Source organism: Sebastes fasciatus, chromosome 9 (assembly GCF_043250625.1).
Source record: "Sebastes fasciatus isolate fSebFas1 chromosome 9, fSebFas1.pri, whole genome shotgun sequence".
NCBI classification, from domain to species: domain Eukaryota; kingdom Metazoa; phylum Chordata; class Actinopteri; order Perciformes; family Sebastidae; genus Sebastes; species Sebastes fasciatus.
Genome location: NC_133803.1, coordinates 13,699,526 through 13,726,339, shown reverse-complemented (window position 1 = coordinate 13,726,339; position 26,814 = coordinate 13,699,526). Strand labels below are relative to the sequence as shown.

The window sequence follows — 26,814 nt, the reverse complement described above, 5'->3', positions numbered from 1 at the left end:
CTATCAAACAGTGAGCAAAGGTTTTTCTTCTTAACTTTATGGGGGAGGAATTTAAAAGATTTGAATTCAAGAGGTTGACTGAATGTTTAATGAAACTCTGTGCTCTTGTACACGTCCAACTAAATTTGACAGAAAAATAATCCTTTTAGTTATACAATCAAGATCTTATGGTGAAACACGTGTTAAAATATAAAAAGATCCAGTTCCTGGTATTAATTGTATGCATTTGTATTATATAATGTATAACACAGATACTACATGGCTTTTTGCTCATTCATACAGAGTAGAGTGTGTGCATGTCTTTGTTACAAAAATCATCACAGAAATGTGGCCTTTCTCCATTTTACCAGGATGAAATAAACAGAGTCCCAGCAGTGGGCCTCTCTATTGTGCAATCAAATGAGATAGCAGGATGAGTTTCCTCTCACTGAAATTGAAGTCATAGCAGAGTTCAACCATGACTGATTGCCTCTGCTCAGGCCCAGTAGTACACAGAGATTTATCTCCATCGTTCTTTTACTCCGTTTGTCTCCGCAAGCGTGGAACGAAACCTTTAGCTGACTGTTGTTGGTGCTGATGGGCAGCCGTGAGGAAACGCAGCCATGCACACACGGTCGGGGACCATGTGCATCTGCAACACGTGGCTGCTTCAACAGGGGGGTTAGATGTTTGTTCTGTGTGCTGTTATAAATCAAAGATAAAAAAATCCCACTGATAATAGAATTCACATACTATTTCTGAGTTTCAATTTATACTAAGCCAGTGTCTTTATATGAACAACCCACTGTGGAGCTGATCCTGGAGTTGTTCCATATATAGAACAACTCCTGGGACACGATGCCAGCACACATTTTTGCATTCACTGATTCCCTGCATTCAAATTAGATTGCTTTGGATGTAATATTTATATAGGGTGTAATATTTTGCTCTTTTAACATGCAGTCCCCCTCCATTGGTTTGCCTGACATTTCTACAGTATATTGTGTATCAGCGTGGCCCAGCTTTTTATTGAAGCTATGCAATGTTTACACTGACAGATTTCTTTATGGCACAATTCCATGCAAAGAAATATACTCTATGTGTCGTGCATCATTTTATATAATACATTATCTCTCCAAAATTCAGCTTGACATATTCAAATTTGGTATCTTTACAAACTTTTGGCTGGACAGCATGAATTTGTAATGACTGACCACTGGTAAGCTGCTGCTTTTAAACAAAAGTTGTATTGATTGAATTTAGCCTCTGGAGTCAGTTTTTAATACAGTGTCATTGGACTGTGACATGAAAAAAATTGCCGCTTGAGAACATCATCAATTCATGTCTTGATGCTCTGATTTCCACCTGAGGGAGACTTTCATATTTTCGTATATGGGTATTTCTGCAAAGGGCATTTTTGAGTTCCAGCAATGAAATTTGGGATTTATGTTCAAATTTGCAGTGCAATGCTTCATACATATATACACAGTGTTATTACCCATCATGACATATTTAATAATTACTAAATAATGTGATTTGATACAATTTATGAAGCATTTCCTGAGTCCAAACATAACTTTTCTTAATGTCCCACAACTGTGGTCTCAGTGTTGAGATATGTAAAATTAGCTAATTCAATTATTATATGACATTATTTCAAATGGAATTCTTTCGTACACGTACTGCTTTACACCATATTAAAATATTCTTTTTGTTTACAAATCTAGTTTCTATGGAAACAGAAGTTAGCACATGGATGACAGGTTTGGCCACCCACTAGGTGACCCTCAAGATCAAGAAAAACAAGGTGAAGATCACCTTTTCTCCGGAAGTAGTTATAGTGGCGCATTACTATACAGCTTAGTTATTTGTTTATCTACATTAAAAAAAAAAAAAAACGGATTACTGTTGAATTCATGTATATTTGATGCTAAGAGTCAAAGCTAAGGTAGTAGACATTGTTAGCGGCCATTTATCTGCAATATTAGCAAAAATGTCATTACTGCAACAGATTTTAGACATTAGACATGCAATATCTGTTATAAAACACATTTTATATTTTTTGTTACTGTCTAATGGTTTCAGGGTGTAGAGAAAATCATGAAATCCTCTATTTAAAAAAAAAAAAAATGATATAAATATTTACAATGATGCACAAAGCTTGATGAAAATGAACTAAATGTCTTCAAAATATTATAGAAATTAAAAAAGCAAAATGTATAAAATGAAACATTATTGTAATGTTGCAGTTAGGACATTTACTAAGAACAAGTGATGAAAAAAAAAGTGATGTATTTTATTTTAGTCATTTTTTTCCTAGGGTTATGGCTTAACATGTTAGTATAGCCTCCTGCCAAAAACTTAACAATAAGTCATAATCGTGGCCTTATTAAAAAATTACCATATGAATCTCAAAATGATTGCGGCGTTATACCATTATGAGAATGATTCAGGATCAGGTCTGATTCTCTGTCTGATTAGCGTAGAGATGGACCGTCATGTAATTGGATTAATTGGGCTGAGTACTATCTGAATCATAGTGCCAGATGTCTGCAATTTGCTGTTCTCAGTACAGCTGATGACCAAATCGCAGATGCTGGACGTTAATGTGCTTGCCTCAACTACCTTTGTGAATATGTTATTTTTAATCACTTTCTATTTTTATATCATCGTCAGCAACAACATATTTTTTTCTCCTGCTGACCAAAGACGAGCTTTAATTTTGTTCCAGCCAACAGCAACTAAAGTGGACTTGTTAAACTTTGTTACTTAGAACTTTCACTGAAGAACAAACAGTTTAGCAGAGGACAGTGAAGGTGCAAAATGTAAATGGACCACAGCATGATTCGGTCCCACCTGTCCTGCATATTTTCCAGTCAAGTTCAGACATTTATGGTTGGAGTGGACAAGTCTGCTGCTGATAAGTGAGTGGATTCTCACTCAGCACTGATGTAGACCACAAGTATTAAGTTAACCCACTTACCACACCACTGGTAAAAGCACAGACGCTTTCAGCCAATTATAAAGCTTTTCACAAAGATTGTAACCTTGTCATTTATCTTACAGTTTGCTCTGTTGAACCCCAAAGGCCAGACAGATTTTTATAAAACTTTGCTCTTACTTTGATCGCATTTTCTCAGTGAGGTACTTGGGGAGAAACTTTTGAAATAAAAAATTGGCATCAAAATAAAAACAAAACTGCTTCCGTTCTCTGCGAGTTGAACCTTTTTAATCCCCCCATCAGTGCAACCCTTCCCCCCTTGAATAACGTTTACAGTATACACAGCCATTTGCAACTGCAAATTTAACATTTTCAACTGTGATCTTTTGAACATCCCTGTCACGACTGGAGTGGACAGGCAGCAGAGGAGGGAGGACTCAAATGCAGACAGTCGAGGCAGACAGGGACACAATGATTTAATGAGACGCTTACCAGCAAACACGTGACAGGAGTCCAAACAGGCAGTATAGGGCCAACAGGCAGGTAACAGGTCAACAGGACAGACAACACGAACTCCATAAACAGCAACAATGAATGTACAAAGGAAGTGACCTGGTATATAGTGAGTGAGTGATTAGACAATGAGATGCATCTGAGGGAATTGGAAGCAGGTGTGTAGATGTGGCACTCAGGTAATAGGGCAAAGAATACAGGAAAATGGTAATTTTTTATGCTTTTTTATTGAACTAATGCTCATTAACAGAGATACAGATACATAGACAGTTGAAAAAAAAAAAAAAAGACAAAACAAAAATAATGACATATACATTTCATAATGCCAGAGTTTGCGTTTATGTTATATACATCATATTAGAATCATTTAAAATCTTAATTGCTTTTTTTGTTTTTAATATTGGGTATGACGGTGCTATATAGTGTTTGAATTCATAAATAAAGTGCAGGAAAGTTGGCTTGGTCTCTGACCATTTTGTCTTATGAATATGACATTGTATTATATACAGCATGTTATTTCCAATCTTATCTTGATTAAAATATATCATTACATCAAACATATTTATTTCAACACTAATTTTAATCTCATTTATAGAAAGTTGGCTACATCGATCCAGAACATTATTGGATGTATACAGTAAAAGAATAGATGGGAAATACTCTCTTTTTCAAGTCCACAGAAGTCACACTTGTAATCAATATCCAGCTTGGATCTTTCTAACACAAGTTTTTTTAACTTATAAAGTAAATTATATGTAATACCTTGAAGGACACTTCCTTACGTTTGTTATTGATACAGTATTTATCACAAAGTTTCCAAGCTTTCTCCCTACTGTATATCCTCAAATAAGGAAGACCAAAAACATCTAGATGAAAACACAGAAACATAACTGAGTGTGTTCCTGATATGTTCGTTAGAGCACTTCTCTTTCACTATATTAGTACCTCCAATATAAATATTTTCCATATTATATAGTATTTTCTTCTGAATTGAAAGGTTGATCAACAGAACCAGAGTTTCGTAGACGTATAAGGACACTTTCTGGTAAAAAAAAAGGTGTAAAATCATCAGGTTGTGGCTTTATTGGGGTAATGTGATAGACCTATTTCTTTGCCGGGACTTGCACTGATTGAGGGGTTGCCTAGCAACCTCACAGAGACGACAAGAGCTAGATGTTTCCTCCTGCTCCCAGTCTTTATGCTAAGCTAAGATAACCAGCAGCTGTAGCCTTATATTTTAACGGACAAACATGTAATTAAAAAAAGAACATTTAAAAAAAGTGATTTGGATCAGATTATTCCAGTACACTTCTGTCTCATTCAGTAGCTTTGAGCTTCTGCTGCTATGTCCAGGCAAATGATTTGTATTCATTGTGTTCTCCATTGATTTACTAATCGATGAGTTAGGGATGCTCCAAAGCTTCGACTGCCTGTGGACACCAAAATGTGTTGAATCTCAGCTGTCGGTGTGCAGCAACAGTTTTCCATTTTGAAGTGATGAGAAATACAAACCTCACTCTGAGTGACCGACTTTAAACTGTGAAACTGGGTGTGAAAAGGAATGTTGGGTGCTCAGTTGACCCTCACACCATTCTAGCTCCTGACATACATCCACACACGCGTCCACACATGTGCGCAGCCCGTCCTTGACAAAATGAAGGAATGTCAAAAGACACCTTATCGGTTTCTTCTGCCCTTTGAAAATCCTGGAGAGGATTACCATCGATATCGCATGAAGAGGGCAATCAGCCAGGCCTGACTACCTCTCTCTCTCTTCAGCCTCCCTGAACTCTGACGTCATCCGTGAAACCAATCACATTGTAAATGCACATAATCAAAGAGCTAAACAAGGTGATTCTCTGGTGCAGAGCTCTCCTCAAGCTCTTATCTTTGATTTCTTTGCCTCAATAAGTGCATGTTGACAATGAATGTCACCTTTAATCTGACTGACGTTAAATGTAAAATGTAGTCAACCCATCAAGCGAGGCACAGGTGATTAAGGGATGAATAATGACACAACAGTAGAAAAAGTGTTTACATGTAAAGTGTCAGAAGCAAAGCTCTGGTGGTATTTCATACACTTTACACAAGTAAATTAGTCCATGAAACAAGAAATGTGGAAACAGGTCATTAGGCTAAATAAGACAAAATGTTGTGTTCTCTGGATCACAGGCAATATGAAGCTAAAATGACTCCACCTTTATCACAGTAATCTACTGCTTTGCAACTGCCTGATCACAATGTGCATTTCCATCCACCTCTTTTCATGCGCATTTTCAATGTGCGCAAAAAAAACGAGGGGAAATGCCGAAAATTCGAAAAAAAAATATTTTAATATTGCTAAAAAGTTTCTTATGCTTGGCTGAGCTGGAATCCATCTACATTTGCCACAACTGTGACAGTGATCGAAACCTTATAGGCCTATGTGACACAAGCACATTCAGGAATACAGTCCACAATCACACAAACACACAAAGCAATTGTTTTTTAAATGTATTCTTTATTCCTTCAATAGAGTTCGTGCAAAAATTCGATAGCGAGGATCTTATTTCAGCAAATTACCTCTTATTGTTACATCTATCCACACAGCAAGTGTTACAGCTCACCCAGTAGTGGGGTTGGTTGTAAAAATAGAACTCTTTTCATTTAACATTAACTCACATAATGTGTAATTGTGTGGTTTAATTTGTAGTAGACAAATATGTTTACCGTGTATCAAAGTTTGAGAGATCTACCACAAACAACCACTGAGTTACCGATGCTTACACAAAAGGTGTTACTACCGTCCCTGGTCTCCCCTATACCTATATACCGTAAACAGGTCAATTACTGTGGGTCCCTATGCAGTTTTTCCTATTTTTGTCAATGTGGTTTTCTGTATATATATGTATAATTATTATGATCACCTGGGGGAATTTTATTGCAGGGTTCAGTCTGGTGCCTGGAGGGTGGAGTCGGGTCATCAGGTCTGATTGCCTGCTACACTATCAAACTGTGCTGTATATGAAATCCTAATAACTAAGAAAGGAAAAGATCATTTATAATTCTGTATGGGGAGGCTTAAACAACCTGCATTGACCCGTAGTGTATCTTTCATATATCGCTGTGGATCAGAGTGTTTGGATGTCGAGCTACTGGACTTTTGTGCGTTAGTGCCCTCTTGTGTTTAATCCCAGAGCATGAACATGATGACTACATTATCGGGTCAGTGAGTTAAGAGGTTTGAACACTTCAACTGCTGGTATTGAAATATCCTGGCTTTCCCTGACGACACACATTGTGCAAAAACCAGTGCTGTGAAATCATTATAATATTATGTATTCCTTTCATTGTGAGGACTGTTGACTTTCTTTTGGATGCTCTGAAATGTAATACTACAAGTTTAATTACTTCTTGTGTATCTTTCTAGCTAATATTCAGGGGAAATGGAGAATAAAAATAGGACAGGGGATGCTATTTTTTTTTTTTTTTTTTACATCAAAGTTCAGCCTTTGAGCCATAAATGAAGTGAAAGATTTTTCTAACCCCCTTAGATCCGTGGTATCACAGGCGATCCCGATCAATTTTACTGTCTTTCAGAGGATACAGCTGGTTTACAGCTAGAATGAAGGAACATACATCATATGAAACAAAAAAAAACCTAAGGAATCCGTTAGTAACAACCATGTTAGGCAAAATTTTGGCGAGAAAAAACTGGCATAGTCATTTTCAAAGGGGTCCCTTGACCTCTGACCTCAAGATATGTGAATGAAAATGGGTTCTATGGGTACCCACGGGTCGCCACTTCTGCAGACATGCCCAGTTTATGATAATCACATGCAGTTTGGGGCAAAAATCCATTACGTTTTATTCATGCAGTATAAATGTGTTATTTTCGCCTATTCTAAAAATGGTGTGTTTGGATAATTCTGCATACTGGGGTCCCTAAACAGTCTTGGAATTGCAAAAAATGGGTATCAATGTAAAGCTGAGATTCTTGTGGATCCAATGAGCTCAATTGTATTCATGTGTGATGATGTTAGTCCCCATAGTAGCCATTTCATTGTAGTGAGACCATTTTTTAAAACTTGACCTCATTGTAAAAAATGACCTGTGGTGAACTCTAGGATAATAACAGCCTCGTGAATCTTTACAACCACAAACTAGAGACATAGAGCATTCAGAAGATGGATGGCTTTCCTAGGTAGATTGACAATAAGGGGTTTTCTGAGCAGTTTCCAGAACAGAAGTGTTCGCCATCCAATCGCTGAAAAATGCAATTCTTGCAGAAATCTCCAAATCTCAAAAGTCTTTGATACCAAATCACAGCATGGCTTTTTCTATGGTGTTCCTCAAGGTCTTGGTGACTTAATGTGGTATTTTGGAGGGATTATTGATCATTCTCATCAATTCTCGGGTTGTAAAAAATGGTTAAATTTAGCACCAAATGTGTGTAACAAATGGTATCAACTCAAAAGTTGCTGTGGCAACTTATGAGACATAATAGAGCATGGGAATGGCCTTCATATACTTCTATCAAAATGTTCTCAGCTCTTACACACTTTCACAATTTATTTTAATTAATTAAATAATTCATGTTTATTTCTGATAATGACAATTTGACAAACAGTGCTGAGCTGCATCTCAAATTACTCTTCAGGTTCCCAGCTTTAAGATGATGTACACCACTTCTATGTGACCTATACCTGCTATCTCCCCCTAAAGACCCCCTGCACCTCCCTAAAAAAGACCAAAAAATGGGTCTATTGTGTGTCTCAGAGGGTTAACAGGTGTAGATTAATGAATTTGTGGTGCATTTTGTGGACTTTTACTCAGCAGTTTTACGATAGCTTTTCTACAACTGTAAAAACATCAAATTAAAACATAAATTCAGCTTATTTTATTATTATCATCTTGACTCGACGTGTCACTCACATTCTTTGAAGAGCAAATAAATATCACAAACTAAACCGCATACACCTATTCAGACCTTCATATAACCCCATATACAACTATTCACCTGTGTATGAATTCTCCCACTGTATGTTCATTTCTGTCAATAGGCATTCCTGCTTTAGCTTCTTACTCTGGTTGTTCATTCACATCCATCCACATGGCTCATGCCCCTTCAGGTGTTATTCCAGAGGAAGGCCTCATTGTCCAACACACTGGCCAGTTTATGGTTGAAGGGCTGATGAAATTTCGTGAGGAGGTCTCTGGTGGCTGGAAGCATAGGACCCACGTTCTTATCCGCCATCCGCCGGGTGTTAGACTTGGACTGTCTGGTCACTGCTTTCTCCAGTTGCTGCGACATAGGACCTGCAGGGAGGATGGCAGAGTCCCTTAACAATACAGAAGTGATGGCTAGAGGCAGAGACAACCACATAGATACATAATCAGGTGGATAAAGGTGCTTTCTGGATACGTACCTACAATCAGAAAATCAAAGACTTTCTTGATTGACACCTTGAGGTTGGCCGAGTAGTCCTTGAGTTGAAAAACTAGGATCTGCTCCCTTTGGAAAACTGTCAGCCAGTCCAGCAAGTAGACAAAGTATATCCCCAAAGTTAGCCTCACCTGTGGGGGGGAAATTCAAAATAAGTTAACATCATAAGTCTCCTGTGGTGAGATTGTTCTGTCAACTGCTGTTTCCAAGGTTAACTGTTAATTATACATGAGCAAGAAGTTCTTAAAGTGTCCTTGGGTGAGAAAAGGTCAACAGCAGACATGCAGGTGGTAGACAAAATCATTTCAACACTACATGGAAATCAATTTCAAAGGATAAAGCTGGTGAATTTGTTTTTTTTATAATTTATATATATATTTTTTTGTGCTGTCAAAGTTAACGCAATAATGCTTTAATGCAAATTTGTCATAACGGCACTAATTTCTTTAACGCATTAACGCAACTTGCGATTTTTAGGTTGTAGCGGGTTCAGTTTTAAAGCTAGAGTGAAGATACTGGACCTAAGGAATCCATTGGTACCAATCATGCCACACTCCCGCGTCGCTTGTTGTTGAAGGAGGCTAAATAACGCTCAAAACTTGCGCTAAATTTCGGCGAGGAAAAACTGGCATGGCCATTTTCAAAGGAGTCCCTAGACCTCTGACCTCAAGATATGTGAATGAAAATTAGTTCTATGGGTACCCACAAGTCTCCCCTTTACAGACATGCCCACTTTATGATAATCACATGCAGTTTGGGGCAAGTTATAGTCAAGTCAGCACACTGACACACTGACAGCTGTTGTTGCCTGTTGGGCTGCAGTTTGCCATGTTATGATTTGAGCATATTTTTTTATGCTAAATGCAGTACCTGTGAGGGTTTCTGGACAATATTTGTCATTGTTTTGTGTTGTTAATCGATTTCCAATAATAAATATATACATACATTTGCATAAAGCAAGCATATTTGACCACTCCCATATTGATAAGAGCATTAAATACTTGACAAATCTCCCTTTAAGGTACATTTTGAACAGATAAAAAAATGTGCGATCAGCTTGCAATTAATCGTGATTAAATATTTTAATCAATTGACAGAGATAATTTGTTTTGCAATTGTCCACAAATTCATTGAAAAGTAAACTGGTCATACTAACAAGTATTGTCTGTGTATCCAAAGTCTGATGTAACCTCTATGTCAAAGAGCTCATCATTGTCAAACAACTATTAAAAATGCATCAGTGAGTCACTCTGTTGCACTGGGTCACATGTTCTTTCATTATGATGATCATGGATACTGTAGTTTATTTTGAGTTGACGTATGCACTGTCCTGCGTCCATTAATACTCACAAATAGTTGCCAACAAATGCAATACTTACTCCTGTTTGAGTAACGTTTGCTTAAAACTACAGTGGCCAGCTTATTAAAGAAATTATATAACCTTTAAAAAAAATTAAAATACTGTATATAATTTTGATCTGATGGATGTTTATGCGAGCTTAAGATCAGACCAAAAAAAAAAAATGTTGACAATGTAAAGAGAAAATGAAACAAACCAATTGGATATACGATGAACATATTCCGTATAGGAACTCCAAATACTTGTTACCCTGTAATTGTGACCCACATTTGTAGCAGTAACTGTATTTATCATTTTGTGCATTTAAAGTCTGAGTCACTCGTAAAGTCATTGTTTAATTCCTGTTAAATTAGGAGCCAGACATGTTTTTTTCCATTTAATCCAGATGCACAGACACCCAGGTTCCTCAAGAGGGCACCACAGTGCAACGCCAAACTGAGGGACTGTGCTGAGATTCACAATCAGAGAGACACAGACAGATTTTGATCTTCATCTCATCATCTCATCTCAGTCATGGAAACAAAAAAAAACGTAACAGTGTTTTTTTTCTGAATGTTTTTGTTAGGTTTGAGATAGATTCTGTTGCTGTTCCAATGGCTTCAGGTCAAGCTGATTGCTGCTTTCACTGTAGTAAATCTCCCTGGATAACAGTGCTGTCACTGACATGTTGTGATTAGGGGTGACGACCGACAGAGCTCCTAACTCAGCTCACTCCTGAGGGAGCGCCGCCTTATAGGATATATGCTGAAGGGTCTGAAATGACTCTGGTCAGCTAGTTGGCTGTATTTTTCCCTGCACAGAACGAGAGTGCAGTAAATCCCATTTACAACCACTCGGAAGACAGGTAGAAATTCTCAAAGAAGAAATTAGATGTTTGTTGTTAAGCTTAAGTAAATATAGTTATAAAATCTGTAGTAATTCTTAAGAAAACTGATATTCAGAAAGTGAGAACAACAATTCAACTAACCGGCATGGCGTTGGAGAGGCTGGTGCCGTATACGCAGGAACGAAGTGACCTCTCAGACAGGCAGGACTGAAACAACTGTAAAGACTCTACGACCTTCTGATGGAAGTCCTCTGCGGACTTGTTGGCCATCTTGAAGTACAGGTAGTCTGAATAAAGTCTGGGAACAGAAAGAAACAGAGTTGTAAGCCAGTTGGAACCACGAAAGGACATTTTGCTGGACAAACAGGAGTAAATGTGCTGTGCAGGAAAATCAAAACTGAAAATCACATCTGCATCTATACAGGCAGACGTGTGGATGGATTTCTCTAAAGTACCTCTCTACTGGATCTCTTAGCATGATGACGATTTTGGCATTGGGTTGGATTGTGTGGATGAAGTCCTGGACCAGGAATGGGGGCTCTGTCTCCTCCCTGTCGCTGTGAAGATAGCTCCAGGCTTGGTTGTCCCACATAGTGGATGCACTGGCGTCAACTGTCAAGACACTGATAGTTTGAGCATCGCCTTGGGTAACAACAGGTCATTTAAATTGCAGCGAGTAGTGCGGATACTCTGGCATAATGTAGCAAATTTGAGCTGAACTTTATAGACCAAAATATGAGATGTTGCACACACTTTTTTGGTAACATCATGTCCTCCAAATCTAAAGAGATTTGTGACAGTGCAGTTTCAACTTTTTAGATTTTAAAAGTGAATAGTCATTTATTATATTTATTTCACTTTTGCAACCAAAGCCATGTAGCACATTTTCATAGAAGAAAACCAAGTTAATATTAAAGGAAAAGTGTGTAACTTTTAGGGCGATCTATTGGCAGAAATGGAATAATTAATTAATTAATAAGTATGTTTTCTTTAGTGTATAATCACCTGTAAATAAGAATTGTTGTGTTTTCGTTAGCTTAGAATGAACTGTTTATATCTAAATACGGAGTGGGTCCTCTTCACGGAGCGGACTGCCATGTTTCTACAGTGGCCCAGAACGGGCATTTGCTCTGGATAGGGCCATTCGCGTTTTCACATTTTTCTGCAACCTCACCGCTAGATGCCACCAGATCCTACACACTGCATGAGAATATGTTGACCTCATTTACTATATAATCACAGATGCATAGAGAGTGAATAAAGGTAGTTGTGAAAGCACCCAGAGGCTTTTGAGATTCAGTGTACACTTCTAAAGACAACGTATTGTTCTCTTAGACCACAGAATATCTAGAATATGTGAGCGCCACCACTGTAGTGCTCCTGAGGTCAGAGCCACTGGTGGGAAATCCACAAAGAAAGAGCGAGACCTGACAATAAAGGAAAGGAAAAACAAGAGAGACTTCATGGTCAGGATCCAATTGTTCGGCTGTCCTCAGAAAACACCAAATGAAAACTACAAGGGTGACAGATTATTCCATCTGATGCACTATGTCCAGTAACAATACCAAACCAAACACTTAGACATGTGTTCACCTGTTATGAGTGCACGGCGGTGGTCTCCAGATGAATTTCCACTGATTCCTTCTTGGATGTTTTGGGCTGCCCAGTCAAACAGATCCAGGTAATCTTCCACAGGATACTTTTTCTGGAAACCATCTTTGAAACGGGTATAACCTCCCAGCCCAAGTAACACCAAAATATCACTCATCATGTACACTTTTATAGACTTCTTCACCATAAAATGCATTTATTGAATTTTGTAATCCTTGAATCAGGTTGATTTAAAAGCCTTAGTTACTGGAAAATAGTCCTTTCCATACAGGGAAATATTAGAATAGAGACAAACAGGCCGACAACAGACACAGAACAATAGTTCTGTCAAATTTATATTACTTTTCCTTTTTTTGCAAATTACATATGCTGTTATAATAAAGCACTTCCTGCAAGTGTCTCGCAGTAAAAGTATTTTATTTTTGAAGCAGCTGCAGAGGGTCTTCTGTTATAGTCAGTGGTGGAAGGTTGGTTTTCTATCTTGCAGACTAGTAGTTCATCTGGACATTTTCATACGGCTGAATTAGAATTATTTTTTTTAGAAAACGATAAACTCTTGATTTTATTTAGATTGTTGATTCTGAATCAGAATTTAATGGATTCAATTTAAATTGTCAATTGTAAAAAATAACATAATTTTCCTTAAAGCTATTATGAGGAACTTTCATTTTGTGTTGATTTTGCAATCCTCGTGGACAAAAGCGGTGTTGTTTCCAAGCACCAGAGTCCCTTTAGAAAACCTCTCATTTTGCTGCAGCAGGGTCTGACAGTCTGCCCAGCGCAGTTCTGGTTCCTGGGTGCCTTCCTTCCCTCCAGCGTGCCCAGCAATGCTAACTCAATGAGCTTAGCAGTCGTCTTGGAGGTAATGGGTTCATCCACTGAGGACACCAGTATTGCTTTTTGTTTACTATGCACAACACTACAAATTAATCCTGTTTAATTAGGTCCTTGAAGAAACATTATTTTCCAGAGGAGTCCTACTCAAGACGGAGCCAAAAGTTCACATAAAAGTTTCGCTCATAAAACACAGACTTTACATCACAGTTACTCTAAATTGTTAAATTTAAATTATTAAATTATTTTCATGATCCATTAATCTGCTTTATTTTCTGGATTAATTGATTAATCATTTGGTCCATAAATCATCAGAAAAATGTGAAAAATGCCCTAAACTATATCCTAGAGCGCAAGGTGACATCAAGAAATGTCTTGTTTTGTCCGGCCTATGGTCCAAAACTCAAAAATATAAAATGTACTAGAATGTAAGTGTGGGAAAAGCAGCTAATTGATTAGCAAAATAGTTGCTTCAAATCGACTAATCAGCTGTTCGCTGCAGCTCTATTTTAAATCAGTGTATTTTCTGCCATCTGTTTCTATCTTTTGGATGAATTCAATCCTCAGTTATAACTATCTTTCAATTCATCAGCTCGCTTAAACCATCATCAGAATATTAGAAACACCATCCATCTCCTGAAGACTTACCAAAGCGTCTCCTGGTCCACCAGTGTGGCTCCTTTATGGTGGACCTGACATCTGGATGCAGCCGCAGCCTGTGGTACAAGTCAGTTGTGCCACACTTCGGTTGGCCGATGATGTAGAAGAACGGCAGGCAACGTAGACGAAACAGTTTGCCGTCACTGTGTAATAAGTGCCGATGGAAGTCGGTCTTCAGGCGGTCAGACAAGCTCGAACCGAAGAGGCTCCTCTTGTACGGATCAGTGCCGAGCTTATTGGAGAACTCCTCATACCAGCACTGGCTCTTGATGCCGGGCATAAAATGGCGAGGAATTACGGAGAACAACTGCAGAGAGGAACAAAACAAAACCAGGGAATACAAAGGTTTGACAAAAAATAACAGAAACACTATAATATACTGTAGCCCTTCGGTGAATCATGAGATGGACAAGGATATCATGTTTCTGGTGAAACTGTCAGAGGTATCATTCGTTATCTTGTGAAGGCTGCAGCTTGTGGTGTTGTTACAGATGGTGGCTGGTAAAAGGTGGTAGATTCTACTTTCTATGGAAAACAGCAGCTACTTTGAATTCATGCCATTTACACCGTACGCCAGCAATCAAAAGTTCTCGGGACATAAAAAGTAACAACACATCCATAATTTATGCCACATGGCATGAGGTTATAAGCCCCATAGATTTGGGTCAGCCACCCAATAGTAGGTTTTGTCATCTATTCACATGGTCGACCACCAAAAGAAGGTATCAAAGAAGATGACAGCAACCTCTAGCAAACGTAGTAATTATGACAGGAGCAGAAGGGGAAGTCAGGTACTGTAGTATAGACAACGTAAACTCCAAATGAGGTGGAGGCCGAGAGACCGCGGTTTGCATCCCATGTGATAACAACAATGTGTAGTTGTCTTTGTGTTCACAAGCGTCAAGTTTCACTTTTAAAACGTAGTTATTTTAAACCAAAACACAAAGTTTTTCCCTAAAATCAACTGAGTGGTTTTGTTGCCTAAACCTCAAGAAGTTGAAGTTTATTGTCTAAACCTAAAGAAGCTGTTTTGTGGTAAAAATGTAACGTTCCATTCAGTTTTAAAACATGTTAGAATGGGTTGCTTCACTTTAACTTTTACAACATAGTTATTTTAAGCCAAAACAAATGTTCTTTCCCTAAACTTTAAGTGTTTTTGTTGCCCAAACCTAAAGAAGCTGTTTTGTTTGTGTTCAAAATGTAAAGTTTTATGGGTAACACTTCATTTTACAGGTCCGCAAATTTCATGGTTATTAGGTGATAACTAGCAAGTAACCCATTTGAAATGTCTTTGGAATTACTGCCAAATTGTTACTTCAAAATGTATCGAAAATTACTTTATTATAAACATTATTTAATAATTATATGCTGAAATAGCATATAATCATTAAAAATGCCCCGTAGGCTTGAGAAGCGGCTTTCCGCTGCTCTTCATCGGAGGTGGAAAAACCAAAACTAATAGAAGACACTTCCTTTTAGCAACAGTATGTGACGAACAGGGTTTTCAATTAACTCCAAAGTAAATCCACCTGAGGTGTTATTCAACGGTCGGAGCAAGAGACGTAGTATTAATAGCGTGAGAGTCTGTTAAGGGCGGTCGGGTGGGATGGTGGATGGGTCAAACAAACACAAGACTTTCAACTCGGAGACCGGTGTTCGCGTCCCGTGTGAAACTAAAAGTAACGTTGACTTATTTTGTCACGTCAGTCTTTGGTCACGTGACTCGACAGTATTGTCAGTCCCATGAGTGACGTGAATCACACGAGTCGCTAGTCAGTGAAGTTAACGTCAACCACGACCGTTTCCTAACCCTAACAGAGTGGTTGTGTTGCCTAAACCTAACTTCCAGTGAAAACAGAAATTTATTTTGAAAGGACACTACACATGTAACGAGCGTATATTAACACGCCGTCCCCGATCCATCCAAAAGTAACACAAGAGGGGTAGCCCGTGCGTCGGTCTCCGATGCCGAAGGGCACTAACCAAGCGGCGGTATTTGACGAGTTGGGAGCGAGAATGTGTTGAATCGGGTGCAGCAGGTGGCTTTGAAAACTCAGTTTGAACACTGACACATACCACTAATTGGTATTCAACTTACTGACTTTGCTTGTGTTGCTATCTCTGTAATTGTGATTTTCAGTGTAACTGTCAGAGTTGCAGAGACCTCAGCCATAAACACCACAACGTGATGTAGGGTAACGCGGCGAAGCACGATGAGAACACGCACCAAACACGGGAGAATTACAGTACATAGTAACAGCAGTCAGCGGGTTCTTAGCAACACTTAGCGGGACACGTAACCTGATATTTACATTACAGCCCTACGGACTTTGGCTCCAAGTTGAAACAACGCCTCTGTCAGTCTCAACAAACACTGGTCATTATGAGCTCCACCAAACAGCTGTTTACTGCAGGGTTGATTGTAAGGTGTTTGTTATTTGTCGGTCTCCAATTTTGTCAACAAGAAATAAAGCAATCATAGCGGTCACTTATTAACATTTTCCAGTGTGGCCTGAATGATCATTTGCCAGCATATTTTTGAGTGAAAACATTGCATAATTGCAGCTTGGAACTATAACAAAAACATCCTTTATTTTAGTTGGCCCCAACTCATGTACAGCAAAAATGAGTCAGACCAATTTTCCACAGACTTACATTAGAGTCCGTTCCAATGACATCCTTCTCGTCAGGCACCTTCCTGGGTTTGTATTCCAGTTTGGAGCCGATGATCTTCACCAGCAGCTTCATGTCTAATAAATTCTTTTCGGAGGGAACTTCAGCTGCTGCTGCTGCTGCTGCTGCTGCTGCTGCTGCTGCTGCTGCTGCTGTGCTGGTTGGGACGAATGCAGGCCTGGGCTGATAGGGCGCCGGCGTGAGCAAAAGTCCTATCCTGTCCGACGTCAGGTTGTAGGAAACCATGATGAGGAACACCAGCGTAAAGGCCATCAGGAAACTAACCACTTTGACTTTTGAGAAGCTCCACATGTTGGCCAGTTTTTCAGTCACGTTTGTGTGCCTGAAGTCAAACAATGTCCTGACGAGCCTTTTCCCATAGTTCTCAGCCATGGGCAAGCTGTGGAGGCTGCAAGCGTGCTCCGTTTGGGTGTCGCTCCCATGTTCGCAGTCTGATAGTGACATACTGGCATAGAAGCAGATGTAGAAAGAGGAGAAGAAAAAAAAAGCTTCACTTAGTACCGGAGGTTTTGTGTCCTGATGTGTCCATTCATCATAGTTTTTAATCTGCAGGTCTTCATTACTTACATGCTCCCCAGTCTTCAGAAGGGCCTCCTGTAAATCAGAAACACTTGTTAAAACACACCTTTTTATATACATATATGACCAGCAGTGTAGTTTCCTTTGAAGTATTTCAGTCATCTCCCATAATACCAAGAAAGGTGGTATGAACATTTTTAATATTAGGGTATTTTAGGGAGCTTTATCCCCCTCTGAGGCATCAGTGTGTGAATCTCAAACTCCCTCCTTTAGCATAAATCACCTCTAAAAATGTTTGAGGTCGGCTGCAGAGTGTGTGTGGTCTGCTGCACGGAGATCCCTCGCTTTATGACAAGGGCTGTATAGCACATGCAAAGACAAGCTCTACTAAGAGACTTTCAAGGTCAGAATAATAGTTGCTCTGTAATTCAAAACTAAAAACACACAATTATTCTCTGTGAGCTAAAAGCCCGCTGAGAGCTTTATTTTGTTAACCTGGAAATAGCGTTTTCAAGATCAAGGTTTTTCACAGAAAAAACCCAGTTAGGTATTGATACAGGTGGACAAGCAGTGTGGTAAGTGCATGCATTTTGTTTTCTTTTGCCGCCACATGAATAATAAGAAAGGATTATTAAGGGCCCAGTGCTAATGAATTCCAGACGTCGAAGTGTAAAATGCTTTTAAAACACTTCTCTGACACTTCCTCAGGCAGTAACGTGTTTCTTTTTCTTTCGCTGCGTGTGCCACTGGGGACTGGGGAATGAAATCCTGCACCAGTTCTAGCAAACTACACGGAGAAATCTCTAATGTTAGTGTTTTTCTTCTTACTGCACAACAGGGGCCTGTTAAAGTGCCGCCACCATTATGTGACTCAACATGTTCACACTTACATCATTAAAGGTGCAAATTCAGAGTATAATAAAAGGCCACTCCACTTCAGTCATCTTTGGCGACATCACTGGATTCAGTCCAGTGAAAGACTCTATCAAGTTGCATTGTGGGAAGTGTAGGATGCAGTATTTTTGGAGCTTGAAACATACTAAGGGCTAAAAGTCGGGGTATCTCGGCCTCTGCTGCTTCTATTTGGACCATTGTTTTTTTACTCCTTCTCTTGTGATTCGCCCAGCTTTATAGAAGTGCAATACTATATTTCTGGAGTACCCCTTTAAGAAAAAAAATTCAAAAATCATAATCCAGCTCGGTCACATGAAAACACATGTGAATGACACAATAATGCGCAAGGCAAAAGCGTGTTTTAAGAATGCCGTTATTGCTTTAGGCGTGTCATTTTCACGCCATGCAGTCTGTACTGACTGCAATGTAAATGTATCCGCATAAATATGCTACGCTCAGAGGTAGTAACGTAGAATATAAAGGGAGAAAGACAGTCTATGGTGGACGGGAGGAGAGGTGGATGGGTCCAACAAGCACAGATCTTTCAACAAGGAGACCGGTTGCTTTTGTAAGTTGTTTTGTAAGAGTGATGTTTGTGACGTGTTTTCCGTACTTATGTTACGTTGTTTCCGTACATATTGTACTTAGTTTACATACTTATTTTAAGGCCAACCATGAGGGTTTTCTGAAACCTAATGGTTTTGTTGCCTAAACCTAATGGGCCCTGACACACCTAGTGAGTGAGAGTGGTGTGAAAATGGTCGGCAAACGCTGCTTTGTTTCATGTACGTATCATAACAACGGCTTGTATATCAGCCTTCCAGTCTTTGCGGTTTGTTCGAGTGCAACTTTTTGGCCGAGACAAAGGCGACGTGAGGCGACTCAACGGTCAGCCTTTGTTGTGGCCAAAAAGTTGCACTCGAACACACCGCACCCGGTTGGTGTGTCTGAGACTTAAGTGAGTGGTTTTGTTGCCCCCTGCTGGTAATGCACCTTCATACACGGATGTAATATTCACACCTGGACAGGCGGTTATATTACACATTTTGGTGTGATATTGGGTTGCATAATCATGACATAGTAGGATACTAAACACACAGTGCTTTGCTCGTGTTCTTGCCAGCCTTTTCCATGTGTTGTTTCATTATGCTTACAGCCTTCACCTCATCCCTGTTTTAATGTTGCAAAACTCCTATAAATTGTGGGGTTGCTTGAGCAAAGTCTGCATGAATGCGGACTTGCTGAATGTGTGCACAAAGGGCTTTAAAAGTCCACAAGAAAGCCCTCACACACTTGCAGATTTCATAATGTGACAACTCTGAGCCGTTGCAGAGTGATTGGGAATGCATGGCAATATCTGCAGGCCTGCATGGGACTGGGCAAATAACTTATTTTTAATCCCTGTTCTAGAGGTGTTATGGGCCTTATTTAATGAAATATCAGACAGAGGTGGGCTCTCTAAAATGCCAATGACACCACTTGCTAAATACAACTCTGACATCTATAGTAGTTAATAGTTTAAGTCACATGCCGTATCCTTTATGCATCTTTAAGTCCATATTTTGATGTTGTTTTTATGCTTTTTAATGATGTGTTAAGCGCTTTCTAGCCGCGTTTTGAAAAGTATCATATTCATGAAAGCTACTGTTCTCTAGTTTAATTTTGTTCCTGCCTCTGCATATCTTTATTTCTACACATCCAGGTAATTGCTATTGCCTCTGTTCTCTGTAACTATCAATCTTGTATTCCCATTAAAGATTAATGTCCAGTTAGAGCAAAAATTCAAAGTGAGAAAGAGAAGAGAGAGATTTGGAAATGCGACAGAGCATAAAGAGGACAGTGAGAGTCGAGGGTATAAAGCACAGTGTGGAGAAATGAAGCAGCAGAGATGAGAAAAAAATAGTGTGAGAAAGAGCAGGAAAGACAGCCTTTAGACCTCTCTAGTCTAAAAATCGATCCGTGGCGGGAAGAAAACAGCAGGTGGGATTGACTGAGGTGAAACTCCATCATCGAAATCCTGCTGACTCAAAATAAAAGCCTGCATTTATCATTGCATTAGATGCCTTTGTTGCTCTAAGTGCACAAAATGTCAAGACTCATCTGGCATCAAAGACAGAATGAGATGTTGCTCATGTTGTTGGTGCAACGTGTTGTTTACGCTGTAAATTTGTCAGATTATCCGAAAACTTGACTCAAGACTTTTGCTGAATTGTTCAGATCTGAGCTGAACTGATGATAACACCAGATGAAAAGCCAGACGATCTCCAAAGTTATTACAATTCATCCTGAGGGGGCAGCCCGGTCACACGAAAAGGCGTGTGAATGACACGATAATGTGCAAAAGCGTGCAATAAGAAAGCCGTTCTTGCCTTAGGCGTGTCATTTTCACACCATGTAGTCTGTACTGACTGCAATGTAAATGCAGTGATGTAGAATAAAAAGGGAGAAAGACGGTTGATGGCGGGTGGGTGGGGAGGTAGATGGGTCCAACAAACACAGGACTTTCAACCAGGAGTCCGGTGCTTTGTTTTGCTATGTTAGTGACATATTTTGTTTAGGGCTGTCAATGTATTAAATTATTTTTTTGTGATTAATCGCACGATAGTCCAGAATTGATTGCAATTAATCACAAATTAATCGCACATCTGTTCAAAATGTACCTTAAAGGGAGATTTATTAAGTATTTCATACTCTTTTCAACATGGGAGTGGAGAAATATGATTGCTTTATGCAAATGTATGTATACATTTATTACAGGAAATCAATTAACAACACAAAACAATGAAAAATAGTGTCCAGAAACCCTCACAGGTACTGCATTTAGCATAACAAATATGCTCAAATCATAACATGGCAAACTCATGCCAAACAGGCAACAACAACTCAGTGTCAGTGTGCTGTCTTGACTATGACATGTCCAAAACTGTATGTGGTCATCATAAAGTATGCATGACTTTAAAGGGGAAACTCGTGGGTACCCATAGAACCCATTTTCATTCACATATCTTGAGGTCAGAGGTCAAGAGACCCCTTTGAAGATGGCCATGCCAGTTTTTCCTCGCCAAAATTTAGCATAAATTTCAGCATGTGGACCACATTCCATGGTAATCCATGCAACAGTTGTTGTATTGATATATTTCACAAAAAAACACAAATACCAACCTCATTGTAGCACTGGAGAAAAAGGTCAAGGGATCTCCAAAGTTATAAAGCTTCATCCTCAGGACAACTTGAATATTTGTACAAAATTTCATGGCAATCAGTTGTTGAGATATTTCAGTCTGGACCAAAGTAGTGGACCGTGGGGCCCAATGACGGTGATGTTGTTCTGTCTGTCCAGATCAACATTTCACAACAACCTAGATTTATTGATGGCCTGCATGTCGATGGTCCCCAGACAATTAATCCTAATCTGTTTGGTAAACCCCTGACCTTCCTGCTAAAACATTCTGTTTATTAAATGGGCAGATTGCCATGGAATTTGAAGAGCACTGCTACGCTTCCACAGGACAAACTATTTCCATTTTGGACACTGAGTTTCCCTCTTCTTCATTCTCACGTCAAAATATCAACTTTGCACAAGATATCCCAGGAAATAATGTGCAGACTGCCATGACTTTTGTTCAATCTATTCAGGCAGAGTGGGTAAAACCCTTTGATTGTACTAACCCATGGCTTTTTATTTCTAACGCCACCCATGAGGATGCAAGAGCTCCCATTTCTTACAATTAAATAAAGACAGGAGCCTTTTACAGATAATTCTGTTCTTCTGTTTGCATATACTGTCAAATCATGACGATTCGTTTTTTTCCAACACAATCAACAAAATCCAACTGGGAATTACGCCTTCTGTTGTTTATATACAACCTGTTCTTATCATCAATCAAGACAATCCTTGTGGAAACTGAAGTAGTCTACGAAGAGGGCTGTTGTTTTGCATTCTGCCACAGTGTCTTTACTGATACGACCACTGGGTACGTCAAAGATGCACGTTTTCAAATTCTACACATAGTGGCTTCAGTTACATAGACTTTATATAAGTGGACGTACTAGTTACTGTAACATCACCATTTGGTTTGTGGACTATGGTTTTGAAGCCTCGAGTTCGGCATTTTTTCTAGATGGTAAGCCGCAAATTGCGAAATCTTATGTGAAATCTGCAAAAACGCGTTTCCCATCTCAAGGGTCACCTTCTAGACATGACCCATTTTGGCCGTTGCCATCTTGGTTTTTGGCCGTCGCAATGTTGGTTAGTTTTTTGCAACCAGAAGTGACACAAGAGGTGGAGCTAAGTACAACGGAACCCTGAATAACACATTTTTAGGTGACCAAAAAGGTTGTAATTAACTTTCATGAACTGAAAACACACTGTGAAAGGGTTACGCAATGCAGACAAAAACACGGACAACTTCCATACTGGACAACGCCGTGGTAGTGACATGTCAATCACAAGGTAGCCATGCCCTAAAACATACCCTGCTTTATGGTCTATCTGACTCTAAATGGGACCATAATTTACTCATCATGCTGTATTGAAGAAGACTTGAAAGTAGCGAGTGAGACCATAAACTCATGTTTACAATGTTTACTGAGGTAATAAATCAAGTGAGAAGTAGGGTCATTTTCTGATAGACGTCTATACAATCAAACTTCTTTTTGCAACTATTAGGCTATTAGAAAGAATGCAAGTTTAAGGCACTTCCGCAATGGCTTCACGTTTGAGAACCGGAGGTTGCCGCCTGTTCAATTATCACGTCTTTAGCACACGTAAATGTAATTTGTAAAGTAGGCCACTTTCAAGAACTGTAATTAGTTTCTTTACTTTGGAGATGATACGTCTTCTGTCTTGAACCTCACACAGGGAATAGTGAAATAACTTTCTTACTGATTTGTGATGTTGGGCTTTGATGAAGGTCCATCATATCAGTAGATTGTGGCAGTTACATGGATAAACCATGAGGCTCATTATTTTTAATTAGCCCCAGCTGTACAGATTCCACAGCTGTGTGTCAAATTTGGAATTCAACCTTTTGCGCTGCTGATAAATATTAACAAAGTACAGGTGCTTCCTTCTAGTCCTACCTCCTTCAGACAGAGGACACGGTGACAGTATATTAAAACGCAATTGCATTTACTATGACATTTAATTTGTTCACTGAAGCTCTGTCTGAGGTGTTAAATTGGGTGCAGGTTATGCCATTACATGGGAGTGTCTGGCACCCTCTCATTTATCCCTCTCTGTTTACCCTTTGTGACAAAATGATGCCAATCAGCCTCAACCCAGTCTGCGCTGCAAAGATACCAACTGAGCAGCAAATGAAAATCAGCATCCCTGCAGAGCTCTTCCAGAGACAAAATGCTGCATGCCGTATGCAGATGTTCAGCTCAGTTTAGCATCGATGAAATATTAGCTTCTTCTACAAATGTGACGAACGCCTTGTTGAGAGGATCCACAAAATCAGTTAAAGAGGAGAGACAATCAGTTCCAAGAGGCAGCACTCAACATATCTGTGCCTCTCCTGAAACATGTTTTAATCATGTCTTCATGTTTATAACTGTGTAAACACATCCTGACCTTGTACAGTACACTCTGAGACAGGGACTTGGCTGAATCCCAGCGCTGGGAAATGGGAGGCAAAAGAGAAACTAATGCCACAAAAGGAACTAAGACAGCCTCCCCGTTGATGGGGGAGTCAAACAAAGACGGATGGGATACCAGAACTGCAGTAATAGAACTTCCTCTATGTGGATGACAGAGATATCAAAAGTCAACAGAAGATATCGATTAATCCCTTTCTCTGGCCGTATCTCGCAATCAGATTATGGATAACATTTTGGCAGGAAATCTAACAGCTCCCTAAGAGCACAAACATCTCAGGAAGTGGGCTTCATCCGTCTCATAATAATGAAACAGGCCTCCCTTTTCTTTTCACTTCCCATTAAACCTGCAGTAGGCAGTACATTTTTGGCATCATTGGGCAAAAAGTCCATAATAACCTTTCAGCTTATTGTAATTCAAGTGTTCTGAGAGAAAACTAGACTTCTGCTCCTCCTCATGGCTCTGTTTTAAGGCTTTAAAAAATCATTTCAGAGAGAGCGTTCCTATTGGTTGTGCTCCGGCTGGTGGGTGGTGCTTGGTATTTTCTCAACTGACCTCAACAAGGCGGCCGGGTCACAAACTTTCTCATTTTACAGCTTAACAGTACACTACAAGATGTTTTGTTTTTTATCAGCGCTAGGCCTGCACGATATGAGGAAATGAGGAGGTATTTGCTCTGCATGAAGACAAGGCCGAAGACCGAGAGGGAGAGAGAACGGACCCGTCGGTCTATGTGTATTAATTTCTCCTCCGTTGTTGTTGTAGTTCAGCACTTGTAGTCTAGACATATAGGATGTGATGGTTGGTCTTTGTACGTTATGACCTTTTTATTTACCTAGAGAGTTTGGATGTATACTGCTGTTTGTTGTGCACGCGGCTCCCAGCGGCAAAGCGTCACAGTCGGCCAGCACCATAGCTAACTGTGTTCATGAGCTACAACTCAGCCACCCTGATGCACCGGCTATAGCGGTGGGGGACTTGAACCAGTGCCACTTGGAGACTGTGTTACCTGGGTTCGAACAGTATGTTCAGGACCAGACAAGAAAAGACAATATCCTGGACAAGTGTTTTGTAAACGTTAAAGGTGCTTATGTTTCCAAGTGTAGGCCACCCATATTAAATTCCGATCATAACGTTGTGCACATGATCCCAGTGTACAAGACCAAACTCAAGCAAAGTAAACCAGAAAAGAAAGTGATAAGGACATGGACAATAGGGAGCAACTGAAAGCCTGTTTTGATTGGACAAATTGGTAAATCTTTCAGGAGGGATCACTAGAAGAAAGGACTACAGTTACAAATGATTATATACATTTTGGTGTACAGCTGGTTGTCCCCACAAAGGAGATTAAAATCTATCCAAATAATAAATCATATGTGACCAGGGACATAATACAGGTAATAAATACTAGGAAAGTGGCTTTCAAAAACAAAGATTATGGAGCACTTAAACAGACAGGAAAAGAGCTCAAAATCAAATTGAGGAAAGCAAAACTGGCACACAGACAGCTTCTGGAAGATGCCTTTAAAGCTAATAACTCTAAAAAGGTGTGGGATACCATGAAATCTATGACAGGAATGTCATCTCCAACTAAACCTATTGTGACAGATAATGAATAACACTTTCTTTACCAGATTTGAATCACTAGACAATTCTGATAAGTGCACTGAAATACTTAAAACTATTATACCAACTACCTCAGACAGAATTGTCATCACTGTCGAAGATGTTAGGAAAAGTTTTCGGTGTACAAATTCCAAGAAAGCTGCTGCACCGGATGAATGCAGCGCTTTCCTTCTGAAGAACTTTGCAACCGAGCTGGCACCAGTGTGGCAACCAGTCTTTCAGGCTTCTGTAGACACGCACATTGTACCTCTGTCATGGAAAACTGCGCACATAAAACCGTTACCCAAAATACCATGTCCTAAAGAACACAAGGATTTTAGACCAATAGCCCTTACCTCAGTGATTATGAAATCTCTAGAAAGAATTCTGCTCCAATATCTTGTCAGTACAACAAAAGACAAACTGGATCCACATCAATTTGCATATAAGCAGGGTTGTGGTACAGAAGACGCTGTTGCCACTCTGGTTCATATTATTACGAAACATTTAGACAAACCAAAAACCTATGCAAGAGCCCTTTTTCTAGACTTTTCATCAGCCTTCAATACAATACAGACAGAGGTGTAAAAAATGGTCCAGCGGGAACTGAATCCCTATTTAATTCACTGGTATGCCTCTTTTCTCACTAACAGAGTTCAAATTGTTAAAGTGAATAAAACCCTTTCCACTGCCATCACGACCAATGTCGGGGCCCCCCAGGGTTGCGTGAGTTCAGCTATGCTTTTCACCTTTTACACCGATGACTGTCGTACAAATACACCAAATCAATATATTCTAAAGTATTCTGATGATACGGCTATAATATATCTGTTAAGTCACTCGGACAACCCTGAGCTGCACCAACATGGCGTGAACAAAATGGTCGAGTGGAGTGACAGTAATGCTCTTAAGATTAACACAAAGAAAACGTAATAAATTGTATTTGGTTCACCATCTTATTCTCATAAAGTTCCTATTGTTATTCATAACGAAAAAATCCTGCAGGTATTTTCATATAAATATTTGGGAGTAATGATTGATCATCTGTTATCTTGGAAAGACCACATTGAATTTGTCTGTAAAAAGACAAAACAAAGAATTTACTTTCTCCGCCGCCTCAGGTCTTCTTCTTTTGTTTTTTACTTCTGTTATTATGAGTGTTCTACAGTATTGTTATACTACATGGTACAATAATTTGTCAACTACTTTAAAGTCAAAACTGCTCCAACAAATGAAAATCTGCTCAAAGATTGTAGGTCAACAACTTGAGAAACTCTATGAATCAGCCTACCATAATAACATCTTAAGGCTGGCTAACAACATCGTCTCTGACCCCAACCATGTTTTGAACAGT

The 26,814-nt window shown here is 39.4% G+C and overlaps 1 protein-coding gene across 4 annotated transcripts in view; it reads right to left on the bottom strand.

Moving 5' to 3' along the window:
- Positions 1-5,913: 5,913 nt before the first annotated feature.
- Positions 5,914-26,814, bottom strand: part of LOC141773957 (carbohydrate sulfotransferase 15-like) — a 32,924-nt gene continuing 12,023 nt past the window's right edge. For 3 of the 4 annotated variants that reach the window (XM_074646164.1, XM_074646166.1, XM_074646165.1), the window contains 8 exons: positions 17,411-17,437; positions 16,805-17,288; positions 14,138-14,456; positions 12,638-12,778; positions 11,500-11,656; positions 11,186-11,342; positions 8,842-8,989; positions 5,914-8,731 (listed from right to left, as the gene is read on the bottom strand). In XM_074646164.1, coding sequence (XP_074502265.1) covers positions 8,541-8,731; positions 8,842-8,989; positions 11,186-11,342; positions 11,500-11,656; positions 12,638-12,778; positions 14,138-14,456; positions 16,805-17,287 — 1,596 coding nt within the window. In that variant the 5' untranslated portion in view covers position 17,288; positions 17,411-17,437 and the 3' untranslated portion in view covers positions 5,914-8,540. Of the gene's footprint in view, positions 8,732-8,841; positions 8,990-11,185; positions 11,343-11,499; positions 11,657-12,637; positions 12,779-14,137; positions 14,457-16,804; positions 17,438-26,814 lie in introns of all 4 variants that reach the window. The other variant, XM_074646167.1, reaches the window with a different exon arrangement.